This window comes from Bos indicus x Bos taurus, chromosome 20, assembly GCF_003369695.1.
Source record: "Bos indicus x Bos taurus breed Angus x Brahman F1 hybrid chromosome 20, Bos_hybrid_MaternalHap_v2.0, whole genome shotgun sequence".
NCBI lineage: Eukaryota > Metazoa > Chordata > Mammalia > Artiodactyla > Bovidae > Bos > Bos indicus x Bos taurus.
This window is the reverse complement of record NC_040095.1, coordinates 35144047-35161574: the sequence shown is the minus strand read 5'-3', so window position 1 is coordinate 35161574 and position 17528 is coordinate 35144047. Positions and strand designations below refer to the sequence as shown.

The 17528-nt window shown below is 36.9% G+C and overlaps 1 protein-coding gene across 5 annotated transcripts in view; it reads right to left on the bottom strand.

The window, feature by feature from the left end:
• RICTOR (RPTOR independent companion of MTOR complex 2) overlaps nt 1–11431 on the bottom strand; it is a 137899-nt gene extending 126468 nt beyond the window's left edge. For 3 of the 5 annotated variants that reach the window (XM_027520538.1, XM_027520539.1, XM_027520540.1), the window contains exons 1-2: nt 11330–11431; nt 11111–11158 (exon numbers count right to left, since the gene is read on the bottom strand). In XM_027520538.1, the coding sequence (XP_027376339.1) occupies nt 11111–11158; nt 11330–11378 (97 nt within the window). In that variant the 5' untranslated portion in view covers nt 11379–11431. Of the gene's footprint in view, nt 1–3652; nt 3695–11110; nt 11159–11329 lie in introns of those variants that run through there. The other 2 variants (XM_027520541.1, XM_027520542.1) reach the window with 1 other exon arrangement.
• Between the last annotated feature and the right edge of the window lie 6097 nt (nt 11432–17528).

Sequence of the window (17528 nt, the reverse complement as noted above, 5' to 3'; positions counted from 1 at the left end):
TCCAAAGTAAAAAAATTCCAAGAGGCAAGTTTCCAAAGCTCAGGCGCTTACAGTTCCAGACTGTCTGTGTGTCAAGCAACTGTTTAGTCAGTAAGTCCTCTCCGACTCTTTTGCAAACCCAAGGACTGCAGCCCGCCAGGCTCTTCTATCCATGGGACTTCCCAGGCAAGAATACTGGAGTGGGTTGCCATTTCCTTCTCCAGAGGATTTTCCTGACCCAGGGATCGAACCCATGTCTCCTGTGTTAGCAAGTCGATTCTTTACCACTGAGCTACCAGGGAAAGCATGTTATTAAATGTTGTCCACATTCATACCACATTGTCCATATTAGTATCCTACTATTTTATTTATTTTTTACCTTACTGTCTATCTTTATACATATAATCCTACTATTCAAATTGTAGACATATATAATAACTTTATCAAGTCATATCTCACCTACCTTGAACTATGCTATGAAGCAAGTATCTGTCTTGAAAACAACCAGGATGCAAAAGAAAGCACTCCAAAAGATGTCAATAAAAATTCAAAGTATATATCAAAGTTTACTCACTACAGTTCGTATGTTATTGACAGTAAAGCCCTTTAATTCCTATAATCACAACCTATGTATCCTTATTTTCCATGTAATGTTAACAAGTCCAGTTACATGGTTTCTATTTTACATCACAGTAATACAAAAAAAAATTTCTAAAGGAACTCCAAATATGCTAAAAAGACATAATATTTATACACACACATACTTCCCCCAAATCCACTCATATTCAAGTACCCCAGGTGACTATTTAGTGGCAATATACTTATTTAAAAAATAATTATACTTTTTTCTGACACACTTTTATAATGTAGAAATAATTACTGATGTAAGTAAAAGAAATTTCCTAGGACTCAAAAATTAAATCTAAACTTTCTTAACAAAACAACTATTATAAGAAACAATAATATAGCAAAAGGCAACTGCCGCAGTCTATCTAAATCTCTTAAGCTTTTTATTTCCTTTTGAAAACCAGCATTTTTAAAAATTTGTTCATTCTGCCAGGTAAAACAATATACACTTATATATTCAAAACAATGTGGAAACATGAACACACAACACTGAATTCTCCTGTGACAGAAAAGGGCTATTGTAAGGTTTTATTAAAAATACAAAGTGATTTAAACTTTAAGACTATGCCAATCTAAAATTTAGCTCGTTACAAAGTTATAAAATTTTATGTTAAGAATTATTCCTACATGAAATACAGAATCCTATACAATTTAAGAATTAACCCAGTCCACTTTATACCACGTTACAGCGTTCAAAAATAACACAAATTACAACCTATAGTAATAAAATCACAAATCACTCTAAATAAACAAGGTAAAAATAGCTATTTGCATTCAAATATCCCACTACCATGACTCTATACTAACATTCTATGACAGATATGAATAAAATCGTATCTACAACACATTGTTAAATGAAACATTCTACAATATTCCACTTGCCACCCCAGACAGTGCCATATAGCTAGACTTTAAGAGTTCACAGCTCACCTACCTCCAACCACTGGAGTCTTCTCACTCTTTCTGCAACTCTATTCCCCTCAGTTCCCCCCCCTCCCCTTGGGGGAGGGGGTTAGTGGTGATGGGGTTGTGGTGAAGGTTAGGGAGTATATTATACAGAATTATGAGTGAAAGAAAAACCAGGGCAATTAAAAGTTTTACTATATGAGGGATGAACATTAAGCATGGAAATAACTAGCAATATTATTTTAAGATGTGATTTCTCAAAATATTAAACTATTGATAAAAAATATATATGTATACACATCTAAAAACAGTTAAATACACTTTTATCTGGCAAGCTGTTTCTTCTAACTAAAAGTACATTACTTGGCAATCTTCTTTGTTTACAGCTTCTGTCTCTTCACTATTTATTCATTGTAAGAAACACATGAAATTACACTGGGTTCTGAACAAGATTACTTGCAATCCCTGCAAGTGGCAATTCAACTCTTGTTTTGCTCTTTTTAATAGTGTTAACCTCCCCAAACACTGTTCATCCTTTACCCAAATAATCAGAGGGTAGGATGTCTGGATTTGGCAACGAAACAGTCCATGTTTTTCAGGATAATCTTAATTTCAAATATTCTCTCTCACCATCAGGTTACATGCTTAAAGTCAGAAAATATGTTTAAAGTCAAAGTCATTTTAATGTGGAAAATAATAAAAACACTTCTGGTATCTACTTCCAAACTGCACGTATCTAGAAATAAGTTTGATACAAATTTACAGAGCCCTTTGAGCATGCAATATTAATGAAGGGGAGATATACTACAAAACAATGGAAGGAAATTATTTATGCTTAGGTTGGGAATGCAGCCAAACATCTATACACTCATAATCAGAAGCACACAATTACTTTACAACATGCCTAAAAGCTCTCAGTCTAGTCAAGCACTACCTTCAAAGGTTTGAAAAGCGCTGGTCTGAAATATAATCAGCCTTCAGTATATTTATATACAAAGCTCATCACCAATTTTTTCTCAACAATATACCAGGAATATGTCAGTTCAGAAAAGTAAGTACAATTATTTAAACATTGCCCTTTTATGCAAAGGTATTACAGGTGTCAACAATCTGATGAGGATTCCCCTCTAGGTCATTCCTTATCTATCTCCCATTTTTTTCCTGAATTCCTCTAGCTTTGGATTCCTTTATAAAGATAACTGGCAGGTGCTTCAAATACTATGTCCTGATAGAGGTATATCCCAAGCATAATATAAACTCTGTAAAGCCAAGAATTATGCCTTTCTGATTCACATTAACATTTACTACAAAAATATGCTGACTTAACAAACCATTACAAATCCAAATTCTTCAACATTTTAGGATAAACAAAATGGCAAAGTAATTGAAGGGGCCAGATTCTTTAAAATTCAGGTAATTAAGGTTAAAAACTCTTGTATATTGATTACTAACCTCAACTGACTCCTCGAACAGGTATGTTTGAAGCCTTGGTACATCCCCAATTTTATTATATTTTATATAAATTTTGTTATTACCAGTCACATCACTCAGTTTATGCAATAGGTCTGGCTGGACAACTCCATAAGAGGAATATTAAGAATGTACTTAGGCTTATGTTCTCTTTCAATCTTATGATTCTGAACGCACGAATGTTATATTTAGCTAGTTTTACGTAATTATTTTCAATTTAGTTTGCATCTGTATAATCTTCTAAGTACACTTATCCTATCAATGTAACTTTGAAGTAGCTATTCAGCTTTAACCCGGTCAGAGTAACAAAAAAACAAAAAAAACCACAAATACAAAACAATGGATGATCCAAAAAGCATTAACAGTCAACTCTCAATTATTCATATGTGGATTACCTAATAAATATTTTAGCCTGTTTACATCCACTATTCTAAGAGTATTTGCCTAAGAAATAAAAATTGATGCTAACAATTCAAATGAAAGATACACCAATCTACAGTAGGGGATGAAAGAACACAAAATCGTCCCCAACCATATATAAAGTTATTTATATATTTAGAATTCTTCCACTATTATTTACCTTTTTATGAAGTGTAGATAACTGAGAGTGGACTGCATTCAGCTTGGTGATAGGAGTACAGATACACAGGCATGCAAACCATTCACTCACCCCACTGTGCTTTTCACAGCCCTATTTTCAGTAGCCTGAGACCTGGGAGGGGGAGGAGGCAGCAAGTCACTGCAGATGATCACTTAAAAGGAAATTGAGAGTTGACTATAATTTACATTTAAAGTACTATGAAATACCATACTCCTACATATACTCATTGCTGTTTATGGGAATCCTTCTCACAGTAATTTAACCAGTGATTTAACAAGACTTTCTCTTTAACCTTTCGATATCCCAGAAACACCCTGATATCTGAGAATCACAAAGACTGAAGGTGACAGGGCTATGCGTGTAAAGTAGTATGCATTTTGGAGATCAGAAAACTGAAGCCTAAAAAGGTTAAATAAGCGTGCCAAGATCAACCTCAGATTAAGGGAGAGAACTGAGTCCTCCAGAACTCAATTTCAATGCTAGAGCTGACAGTGCCTTCAAGCCAAAGCTCTCCCCTTGGCTTCAAAGACCACAATCTTGCTCATTTTTAAGCTTTCTTCTCTTGTTGGCCTCTTTCCTTTTATCGATCCCTGTGCTGTGACATACACTCTAATCAGCATACACGCTAACATCCAAATCGTTAGCTTTTTCTCTATTTACATTCTTCCCTCTCTCAAGGCCCTAAAGCAGAGAACAATCAGATCACAAGTTAAAAACAATTACAAAAACATCCATGCCAGAAATTGCTGCTACCTCTTACACATCTCTGACAAACTCAAAGTGCAAAGCTGAACTCATTATCATCACTTCCAAAACAATTTCTCCATTTCTTGGCACCAATGCTTTCATTGTCAAGTCTGCAAATTTAAATACTCTTTTACTTTTACCCTCAATATTGTGCCCCTTTTCTCATCTCTCTCCATTCTTCCTTACAATACGTTTCAGTTATTATTATTCTATGATATATGCTGAGAAAGCAGCTTAAGATCCAGTGAAAAAAGAACTGAGCAAAGAACTTAAATAAGGCAATAGTAAGTGATATTTAGAAAGGAATAAACAAAGATGTGGAAAAGTAGAGGAGGAAGGAATGAATTCCCACTGGGATGATAAGGAAGGATTTTCCCAGAAGTGGCATATGACCTAGACCTTAAAGAATTAGGATTTCTCTAAAGAGTGCTGAAAATGAATTCTAAGCACAGGAAACGACCTATGCAAAGTAAACAGAAACTGCATGCCATGTGCAAGGAATAACAAACAGCCACCTCTGACTAAAGCAGAAAATCTCAAAGGCACAACACGATCTCCAAGGAGAAACAATATGAATGTGGAATGTAGGTGCTTAGACTAGCAAATTCTCCACAACCCCCACTTTGAGAAGCACTGTGTGAAAAGAAGGGAGTGCTTTACCCAAGCGAACTATGTGGAGAGACAGACAGACTGAGAATGGTATGGTTAAGATAGTATAGAAGAAAATAATTCTGGAATCACAAAAGGCCTTCAATGCCAAGCTAGGAAATCTGGACTTTATACTGTGTGCAAAAATGAAACTATTAAGTGCACATGTATTATTGTTGTTATTTTAAATAAGAGAAATGAAAAGATAAGATCTAGATTTCAGGAAAATTATCCTGGCAATCACATAGCAGAAAAAATGAAAAAAGTGAGAGAAAAGAATATTTTACTGTCAACCTAACCAGATAATGAGGTCATCCAAATGATATAATGTGCAGTAGACCAACAACAATGAAAATAGGAGAAGCTGGATTCAGTAGGTATTTCAGAGGCAAATTGGGGAACATGTCAAATGAACAAAGTGGACAAGCAACAGGTCTCTAGCTTGAATACCAAAGGATGGTGGTGGTACCAAGAAAGTGAAAGTGGGTAAGTTTTAGGGTACAAAATTTTATACACCACAATCTCTGACAATTACCTACCATACATACACACTAATACATTTTGCAAGTTTAGAAGAAAAAGTGTGAATAAAAATGTAATTATTGTAACCATCTGAATTCATGGATTTTTTGAAGCCATGAGTGAAAAGGCTACAGAAGGTAGCATCAATGAGAGAGAGGACAAGAAAAGTCAAGAACAGAACCTTAGGGTACACTTGCTTAAGGAGCTGGAAGACCAGCCAGTAAACAGAGAAAGAGTGGCACGAGAGTTAAGGAAAGAACCAGAGTTTTAAGACTAGCCACAGTGTAGTAGCTAGAAGTGCATAATCTGCAGTTAGTCACTCACTAGTTATTCAGGTAAGGCTGAATAACTTACCTTTCTGAGTTTCAGTCATTAGAATTTTAAAAACCTGTATCTTCAACTGTGAAACAGGGATAAGAGAACCTCAAACAGTCGTCGGGGCTTCCCAGGTGGCACAGTAGTAAAGACTCTACCTGGCAATGCAGGAAACACAAGAGACAGGGTTCCAATCCTACATCGGGAAGATCCCTTGGAGAAGGAAATTCGAGAAGGAATTTCCACTCCAAATCCTTGCCTGGAAAATCCCATGGACAGAGGAGACTGGCAGGCTACAGTCCACAGGGTGGCAAAGAGTAGGACATGACTGAGCACGCACGCACAGAAAGAGTTGTTGAAGATTAAGTAAAATAATACGTTTTACTGTCTGGAACAATATTAATACAGTGGTAGTACTAATAATAGAATGGGGAACTTAAAAATGCCAATGAATTTTGCATGAGGTTACTAGCATCCTTTAAGAAAACTATTTTAAGTACAGGGGGAGAGCTGTGCTTACAAGACTGAAGGAGTTAAGAAAGAAAACTAGAGTAAGGATAAACTATTCTGTGTGTAAAGCCTATGAAAAAATGACTGTTTCAAAAATCTTTGTCTTTATTGTTCCATATGTCTCACCATCATCCCATGCCTAGCAAAGTGATCCATAGGAAGAATACAACAAATGTTTGCTGAATATGAGAAAATTAATCTAACAGGAAGTAAAGAAGCAAGAAATCTTCTACAAAGAATCTTAGGGGAAACAATTAGGAGCATAAAATTCTTATCCAGTTTAGCCTTGGAAACGAAGAGAGATGCTTTATCCTCTGATTCAAAAAAACAGAAGGTGAGCATAGGTGAAATTTAAAGGGGAGAAGACAAGTAGATTCACATTAGACAGCTTCTATCTTCTTAATAAAGAAATAAAAGAAATAAAATCCTCCTCCATGCAGGGTAGGAGGATTCTGAAGTCAGTTTAGAATCTGGAGAAAAAAATTAGTGGGTTCATCCATTTTAACATATATTCAACTTAATTTGCCTCTAATACCCTGGTCTAGTGCCCCATCATCTCAGACTCTATCAGTGGCCTACAGAGCAGCTCCTCTTCCTGCTGTCTCTTCCCAAGGTGTGGCATATTCTCTCAATGTGAGAGCCCACATTTCCTTCCACCGTGTCCACTACTATTTTATGAGAAGTCAATCCCTCTGTGAAGCTGCCTCTGAGCCTCTCCTCAAAGAGTTAATCATTCTCTCCTCTAGGCTACTTCCGTTCCTTGTATAGTTTGATTAGTTTATTGTTCTATATCGCAATCACTTATGTCTGTTCCAGTAAACTCCAAAAAAGGGAGTAATATCTTCCTCATCTTTAGTCCTCCAGCACTTAATTCAGCATTTATTATATAAAAAGCAGTCAAATGTTTGTTTCGTCTAACTGAAGTAAGTGATTAAACATGAGTTTAATCCTATCAAGAAAAAAAATCACAAAACACAAAGTGTTCAAATCTGCATCATTCAGATAACCTTCCTGCTTTTCTAAGTATTAAAGAGCAGCTAAGACACTCAACCTTTTCATTCCTACTAATGGAAAAATAAAAGGATTGAATGGTCAAAAATATGTAAGACTCAATACTTAATAAATTATATTTTAATAGTTATATTTGAATATACATGTTTCCATGTCCTAGGAATTCACCTTGAACACAATAATTAAATTATACTAAGAAGGGTTTCTTATTCCAGGAAGAATACTCTCTCTTCAAGTTATTTAGTACCAGGAAGAGATGCCTTAGTGGACTGATTTAAAAAAAAAAAAAAGACTATCCTTGCGGTGGAAGTGGTTAAGGGAGCATTTCAGTTTCAAAATAAATTTTGGCATGCAAAACAGAGAGAGTATTTAATGATACCAATAGCAGTTATCAGGGACTTTCACAATTAAGTAATTGCCTGAACAAAACTTAAAGCAACAATTACCAATAAATCAACTATAGGATCTCCTAGAATGAAGTTTCTAAACTCAAAATTAACCCATAAACAATTTTTAACTGAAGCACTTTCATACAAACCATAGCAGTAACATCAAAACAAAAACTAAAGAACTTTAAACCTCTCCTGGGCTTCAAGAAGCTTGCAAGAATTGACAAGTCTCATTACCAAGAAATTTTCTGGAATCAGGGAGAAAAACCATAAAGTAGAATATTTAATATTTTTAAATAAAATACCACATTTTATCTTAAGTACATATAATAGATTGTTCTTTACTTAGACCTAATACCGGTAATGTCACAGTTTTTTTTTTTTTTTTTACAGTCGTTATATTCAAGAACTTATGAAGTGCTGTATGTTAATTATCTCTCAAGAAAAGAAGAAAAAAATGGTAGCAGTAGGGGTGGGGGCCTAGAAACAAACTATGTGATGCAGATACACTATATTCATGTATTCACATGATTTATATATTTTGAAGCTTTTCTTAACAAATTGAAAAACAATAAAAAAGAATTCCAGTTCAGAGAGATTATACCCAATTAACTGTATGTCTCAAAAATAAATGAAAGCTTCAATACAGTGATTTCTGGTTAACAAGTTCATAATATTAAAAACAATCATCTGAAATACTTTAAATGTGATACCAAGAAGCAAGAAGTTTGATTTCATTGTTTAGGAAAGCAACTAACATTTAGTTAACATCACTCACAAAGTCCTAGGTCCCATTCTGAATACTATATGGCCTAGTTCATTTACTTCTCATATTCTTAACAACCTTCAAGAATAACCTGAAGTTAATTTTTTTTTTTGAGCTGAAGAAACCAAGAGTTAATGAAGGTTAAATAAACCGCCCCCAGTCACCCAGCTGAGATTACAACTCAGAACCATTTGACTTTATACTACACACTGATGGCTCCTCTAAGAATTACAATGACCATGGCCTCTATTTTATAATGAACTTTGTTAGACAGCTACACAATGACTTTCTCAAAGGTTACATAGAAATAATGAGAATGAGAGCAAACCCTGCCTTATAGCATTTAAGAAATTTTTTCAGTTACTCAAACTTTATCTAAAACATGCCGTAATCCAATCCACAAACAGCTGCCCTTCAGCTGCAACCCAGACTGCCCCACAGTTCTCAAATGATTACGGAAGCTTAATTTCTCATGAACTTTCTTCATGTTAGAGCCACAAGCCTTCTTCTAACAATGAATGTTTGTGAGAATAGCAATTTCTCAAACAATAGAGTCCCTATACAGTGAATCTAACTCAGATTATTTTTCTTATTCAAAACTTCCTTAAGATTTGAGAACAGTTCTCACATGTCCTCTCACTCTTCGTTGCATGTTGCTTTTGCAATCAGTTTCACTAGTTGTGCGTACTTCACTCTAAACTGAAATACATCTTGTCAGGGCAAGCGTTTTCCGCACTTTTTGTATTGATATTATCCTAGAAATACCTATAGACACAGATGGTTACTAAACACTCAGGGAATACAGCATTCTAAATAATAAATATACAGCTATCTGTGTACTTGAGTAAAACTGGAGTAAATGAAAGGTATCAACTCAAATTTGTACATAAGCTCTTTTACTACCCCAAATTTTGACACCAGACAAACCACTACATATAGGAGATCAGCAAAGTCAATTTAAAGCACAAGTATAATTCATTTTCCAGTACCACATTCAAACATATTTTTAATGCACAAATTAAACCCAATATCTATCGAATAAATGATCTTCGCACCTTCATCTAAAACATATATGCACATATATAGGTTAATCACTAAAACTACATCTTTTACAAAACTCAAATGCTAAATTGAGCCCTGTGGGAATCTTATTTTGTCAGGAAACTTACTAGAAAATCTTTTTGCTCATGTATTTTATACAGACTTTTCATATGCGTGTTATAGTCAAATTTCCAAACTGTTACACAAAAGTCAAAAGTTTTATATCTCTCTACATTAATATTCAAACCCTATCTGCTGAAAAAGTTCTAATTTAGTGCATTAGTAATCTAATTAGTTGTCATTTCTATTCTAACTTAAGCCCTATTTTATTGTAGAAACTCCACAAAAGTACCTTGTTCACCCGAAACTAAGTCCCTGAACTTTCGGAATAAAATATTGTTAAAAAAATTTATTGTAGTTAAATTAAAAACTAGCCTTTCAGTCCACAAAACAGTAATCTTACATTATGATATACAAAATAAGGGAATGCGCTATGCTTTAGATACAGAGATGATCCTCAACAATGAGCCCGCATCTAACAAATACTGTAAATAAGTCATTATGTCAAGTAGAACGTAGTTTAAAATTTTCATATAGAATGTTTAAAAGGACTTTTTTTTAAACTTCCTAAAGTGTTTTTCAGATCTCAAAAAGGAAACTGGTTCTATACAGCTGAACCAGGTTACACGCTAAGTTACAGTGGGTGTGAAACGACTTCATCGTAATCAATAGACTCAATCTTGTTTACCGTGGAAGAGAAAAGAAAAACCCTGTATATAACTACCAAATCCTCGGCGAGAATACTGAATAAACTCCAGTTATGGTGACTGATGAAAATACACTGGCCAGTAGCCGGATTAGGTCCTTAAAAATATAACCCGGGTTTACCCAGTTCCGAAGGTGTAAACAAACCCGTCGCCACTGCAGAAGGTAAACAATGAACCTGCAGCGAGGGTGAGGGGGCGGTCTTTGCCAACTACAGTCTCAGCGGCCCGGGAAAGGGAAACAAGAGGGAAACACACACGCTTCGCAGAAATCACGAGCTCTGGGTCTCGCTACTGACTTATCAATGCTGCGGGTCCCCCAGGGCGGTGGGCAAGGAGAAAAGCATCACGCAGTCGGCAAGGACCGAGCAGGTCCGGCTTTGGCGCTGGGGGACGGGGAGGGCAGGATGTGGTCTCTCTTCCCTCAGACATCCTCTAGCAACCTAAATAACAGCCTCCACCTCCCTCTGGCCGCCCCTGGGATTCGGCTGCTAAAGCTCCGGGATAGGACGACTACGCTCCCCCCGGGGTCTAGAAAACCCAGAGGGTCGGCGACTCCGCCGAGTCCCGCCTGGTGCTCCTGGGCACCGCAGCACCCAGAGGCCCGGAAAAGGGCTTAGGGAGAGGAAAGCGGGCACCGGGAAGGGGGATGGGTCCGGGAAGACAGCCCCCGACTTGCTCCCGCGGGCCGGCAGGCGGGGCTCGGGCTCTGTCTCTCGTACCCCCGCAGGTCCCGTGCGGGGCCGGTCCCTGACCGCGGCCCCCAACCCCGGCTCCTCCCCAGTAGGAAGCCCTCGCCGGCGCCCTGCGTTACCTCGGGTCAGATCCAGCGGGACGTTCTCCTCGCCGCTGTCATTCCGCCCTGCGCGAAACAGACACATAGCCCCAATTAGGATTCGCTCCCAGGCCAGCGGTGGCAGCCCGGGCTCCGACCAGCGCCCGGGCTCGCTCCACCCGCCCAGGGCCCGGGGGAGGCAAGTGCCAGGGGTGGCGGTTGCCGGGCGGCGAGGGGTGAGGGCTGCAGCGGACTTACCTCGTATTCGGAGGTTCTTCAGCGAGCGGCCGCGGCCGATCGCCGCCATATTGACGGGTTTCAGTCACAACACCGGAAACCTCGCCCAATCGCGCGAGAACCCCTCCCCGCGCGCCGCGCCTGCCCCCCGCGGCATCTCTCCCGCCCCTCGGCGGCGGCTGGCGGCGGGCAGCGGGTGGTGCCGGCTCACCCGGGCGCGGAGGGAATAGGATGCCGATTCGGGATCTCGATAGAGCTTTCGACGGAGGGTGGAAGGCGCCGCGACGTGCTCGGCCTTCTGGGGCACGTCCGCCAGGAGGGGGCATTTCCCACGAGGGGAATCCCATTGATGCGAATTTGCAGCGTGGAGGATGCTTCCCGTCCAGCCGCCGCGGAAACCGTAATCTAAACCGACGCTAGGTGGGAGGAGGCCGTGATGCGCCGGACTGGCCACCTGCTGAAACCATCCAGGATGACCGTTTTCAAGTCCTGAAATAGACAGCCCTTCTTCCTTATTTATCAGTTCAAGACGATTTTATTAAAACAACAATACCAAAAAAAAAAAAAAACTTCACCGTTTTAATGTAACTACATTCTGCCTAGAATCTCTTTGCCCCAACCAAGTTAACATATAACAAAGTTTGTTCTCCGACCTCGCTCAAACCACCGTGCTAAGCAGCCTTGCATTTGATCTTCAAAGCCACACTCAGCCAGGCTGGCTTCTTTAAGTGGAAGTGGTCGGGTGGAAGTTTTGTTTTTGACCGCTTGGAGCGGAACCCGAGAACGGGATGAAGAAGTCAGGGGTGCAGGGTGGTGGTCCCTGACGGTGGGTGGGATTGTTCCCGCGCAGGCGCGGGCGCCTGCAGGCCCGGAGAGAGGGTTTCCTCTCTTCCTGGAAGCAAGAGTAGTGGCTGAAGCCTCTGTCTGGGTTTTCCCTCTGTGTAACTCCTGAAACAGTGGCTAGTGCAGATGTTGTGGACCAATATTTTTTATAGATGAACCTAACACTTACTACGTGTAGAGACTTTAATCACTATATATGTATCTGGCCACAGACCCAGCAACTTTGTTTTACACTAGATTAACTTTGTTTTTTATTAACTTTTTATTTGGTATTGGGGCACAGCTGATTAAAAACTAGATTAACTTTAAAGAGAGGGGTGAGCGTTTCGTCTCTTCCTATTCCTCAACGCTTTCCTTTCTGTTCTATAAGACTGGAGGTTGATTAACAGTAGAGATCTTGCTGTCTTTTCCCAGCTACCGGTTAATGCGTTGTCCATAATAAATAAGTGTTCAATAAATAATGAATTATCTGAATAAATGCCCTGGATTCCTTGTTTCAACGCTCTTTTTGCTGTTAAAAAAAAGCTATTTGTACATACCAATTGCAGTCGTTAATAATAGGGAACAATGGGAAAAAATAAAGGGATTATGCAAATTATTGCAGCCTTTGAAAATGACGAATCAGGTCTAGTGTATTCGTAGGAAATAATGTTCATGATATTAAATCTAGCAAGAGATTAGTTCTCTTTTTTATAAACACTTAAAATACATAAAAGTATACAAAATATTTTACATATCTATGTATGGAGAGAAAAGTCTGATATATACATCAAAATGTTAACTTTTTTCCCTTTTAAGTGGTGGTATTAGACATAGGGTTTATCTTCTTGTTTGCTTGTCTGTACTTTTAAAATGTCCTATAATCAGTACATATCGATTGTAAGATAAGTAAAAATTTTAACGAGAAAAATAAAAGCAGCATAGAGTAGCATCATCAAGAAAACAAAAGAGGAATACTTATTCCTTAAGATACTATTTTCTGTATATTCCAGGTCCTTTTCTTAGGAGATCTGCAATCAGATTGCTGCTGATACTCTTCTTAGATTCAAGGATGTGATACAATTAGCCTACTTTTTAAAAATATACTCTGATATTAATATTCTAGTTACAGCTTAAGGCAAAACTTGAAGTCTAGTTAGGACATTAAAATTTTGTATTTCATCTCTTTATGTAGCACATTTCACCATTTTAGAAAAGCAGAAATCTAGCAATGAAATTCCACCACCTTCTTAGTATTGTTCCAATTTTCAACCACCCTTTAAACCAATTAAAGAAATTCTCATCTATTCTGAATTAACTCTTTCCCAGTACAACTTAACTTGGTTTTCTTTTTCAGTCTTCCACGAAAACTGAGTACAACTGATACAGTTTTAAGTGACTTAAGATACTTGAGAACCTGAATCTAACAGTCTTTTATCTTTATAACTATCCATATATGTTCCTATTTAAAGATCATTATTCAATTACTCCATCTCTTTCAGGAGAAAAAAAATCATCTTTCTCCAAGACTTACATCTTACAATGAAACTAATTTTTTCCTGTGTTACTATCTCAGTCATTTGACTGGCTGTGTTCTCCATGTTTGTTCTTAAGGTGAATGGCATTTCTGGTAAACACACATTCTTAGTGTTTACAAATGACATTCATCTAGGAAGCAGGAGTTTCAGTAAATTTTAGTAGGAAATACATTGTTATGTTTGCTCTTAATTTAAACTGTAATGCTACATTATTAATCTTAGGTTGTTTTAAAATCTCTAAGTTATTTTCTAAACTTGCCAATAGTTAGCCATTTTGAAACTTGTTTTTCTTCCTTGTTTATTTTAGCCCATCCCTCTGTCTTACTCATTTTGTTTACTTCTTACTACTTCTCCAATTTTCCAGGTCATTTTGATTCTAATCTGGTCATTGAGAATGTGACTTCCTCTTCTTAGTTTTCATTTCCCAACTAAGTTTCATTTACTGTGTGAATGACTGTTTTTTCTTGTAGTATTAGTCATTGATAAAAAATGCTACATGGGATTAGGTCCAGGACCGCACCTCTGAAAGATAACTTCTTGATTCCAAAGATACAATGACTTCACTGATAGTCATTCTCTGGGTTCTATTTCTATCCAATTACAGTTAATAGTTCTAATTATATACCAAATTGTATCAGTTTCAGATACAGTGGTAACACTGAACAGAAATGAAGCCTTGCCAAAATCTTAGTTCCCTTTATCTATCTGCCTTATTACATAGGCCATATGAAGATAAAGTAAGTCAAAAACCACAACGTTTGATCAGTCTATTTTTTGGTAATTTCATCCCTTAGTTAAACCACAATTTAACATCTAGATAAAGGCCATTAAAATGACAGACGGTGGTCTAAAATAGATCTTATAATCCTACACAGGATTGACAACTACAAATTGGCCTTCCCTCACTACCTCTTTGGGACAGTTCCTCAGAGCTATCTGAGATGCTGTCTCCCAGGCTGCAGTCCTCATTTTGCCCCAAATAATACATTGTGCATCTTTTTAGTTGACAGGATTAATTATGAAGATTCAGCCTTGTCACAGCACAAAGTTGCTTCTTAGTATTATTCCTTTCAATTTCAATCTCTGTTCCAAAACTTAATGTAAATCTCATTTTTAAAAAAATTCTGTGGAGTATAAAGGCCCTCAATGAAAACAGCTTTAAATGAAATTAAGAGTATATCTGTGAAAGAAGATGAATAAATTCATAAAATCTGGAAGGGTATGTGCCAAAATTTCAACAGTGATTATCTCTGGTTGGTAGAATTTTGAGTGATTTTATTTTTCTTTTTCTCATTTTAATTGTTCTAAAACAAATTATTACTTATGAAAAACTTTTTAAAGGAAAACTGTTTTAGAGACATTTTGTTGGCTGTCTTAACCACAATTATAAACATTTGATTGTAAAAATTTGTTAAGTGGTGGACCTATCAAAATTGTTTATGTATCTCATTATTTAAAAAGATTAGCTTTTTTATTAACTAAAATATAAAGATGAAATTAAAATGGCTCAAAGTAATTTTTTATGTTACTTTACTAATGGCACAAGTAAAAGCAAAGGAGCTGAATATACTTCATTATTTTAAAAATCTCTTGTTAAAATCTTCATGGTATTGCAATTCAAAAATAAGTCCAAGAAGAGTTTATTTGTATATTGAGTTTAGTGGCTGGACAAAAAAGAAGTCAAAAGTCAAAGAACTATTCTCTTGGCTGCAGTTTCTAAATCATAATCCTTGTTTTTTTCAAATCCATCCAATTCCATTCATTCAAAACTTTTAAAATGTAATTTAGCTAATGAATGTCCATCTCTCCTCATGTCAATTTATTTTCATAGCAAACAGGAAGGCATAACATTTAGAAATATTTATCAGATAATTTCAAAATGGTTTCAAAAATCTTTATCCAAAAGATTCGAAGCATGTTAGTAACTCTGTTTCCATGATTTTTAAGTGTGTAGATATAAAATTTATTTGGGTAATGTATTTATATTTGTGTTCAGAAGAAGAAGAAAAAAAATCACAAAGCTATGTGTTTCCAAATACTTGTTATTTAAATGCTCTCTTCCTAGCACACAGTTCTCTGAAAATCGATAGCTTTATTAGTTAGTCTCATCATGTCTACCTTAAAGGAAAATATTAAATTTAATGTTTTTTAAAATTTCTTTAAAATTTTTAAAAAATTGATAGATACAATGCTACTGGACATAATCAATCATCACAAAAAAAAAAAAAACAGTTTGGCAATAAACAGATATCAAACACCTGCATAATACAAAAGCTCTTCATAGTCACTCCACTTCTCGTTTCAAAGCGTGTGAAAACTAAACTGTATTTTTCTGTTTATGCGTGAATTCCTGTAAGATTGTAATTTATAGAAACCTCTGTTGTTTTTTTCATAAAACATTGGTTTTTTTAAGGTAGTTGTTTACTGATAAGGATATATGTTCTTTGGTACATCTTTGCTTTGGTGCTACAAAAAAAAAGAGCAGTTATTGGTGTGTTTTACCAATGATCAGAATTTAGCAAACAACATAAGCTGAGACAAGTGTCGTTTATGCTTCCATCTGAGTGCACAGAAAAGCTTCCATAATACCTATTTGTTCAAGTACCTTTTTATTCAAATTGTCAGTTTGTTTTTTCTTTTCCTTTTTTGTTTTGGTTGGCCAATAGGACTTCATGGACCTCTTTGTTGCTAAAAAGAACTATTTTTTTGCAAAGCAATGAATTCAGTGCTTTGTTGTTGTGTTCAGTTGCTCTGTCATGTTGGATTCTTTGCAGCTCCATGGACTGCAGCATGCCAGGCTTCCCTGTCCTTTGCTATCTCCCGGATTTTGCTCACTCATGTCCATTGAATCAGTAATGCCATCCAACCATGTCATCCTCTGTCACCCCCTTCTCTTCCCACCCTATCTTTCGCAGCATCAGGATCTTTTCCAATGAGTCGGCTCTTTGAATTCAACACTGTATAACTTCTAACATTACTGAAAACAAAATAGAAAATTATTTTCATAATATCTTCAATTATCTGCATAATATTTTGAAATATTTTACTAATCAGATAGCTTGATACCATAATTAGCTAACATCCCAAGGAACAGTGTACACTTAGAGTTAAATAATATTAAAAGACAATGTGCATAAATTCATATTTCACATAATCACATAATTTTTTAAAATCACATTTCACATAATTTTTTTAAATGTTGACTGACACTGATGACTGATTACATTCAGTTCAGCTCACTCAGTCATGTCTAACTCTTTGCAATGCCATGGACTGCAGCACACCAGGCTTCTCTGTCCATCACCAACTTCTGGAGCTTGCTCAAACTCATGTCCATCCGGTCAGTGATGCCATCCAACCATCTCATCCGATTACATTATCATTGCTTTTTCCTTATAATGATGTTGATAAAGTGCTAATATCAGGAGTGGGAATATCTGATCTTCCATATTTTAAAATCTCGTGCTTGTGCTTTCACTCTTTGTGTTATAATCACACAGGTCCTTTGCAAGATTCTTTGTGATCTTATATCCACCATGTATCCACTTTTTGAAAGATAGTTTAAAATATACTCCTTAAATCCACTTATCTGGATGTAATATATGGATATATGATGCCCACGTGAAAGACTTCGTATGGGAGTGTTGTGAACTCCTCTGAGTTTCAGAACACCTAGTCTTCCCTCTGCTGCTGCTAAGTCACTTCAGTCGTGTCCGACTCTGTGTGACCCCATAGACAGCAACCCACCAGGCTCCCCCGTCCCTGGGATTCTCCAGGCAAGAACACTGGAGTGGGTTGCCATTTCCTTCTCCAATGCATGAAAGTGAAAAGTGAAAGTGAAGTCACTCAGTCGTGTCTGA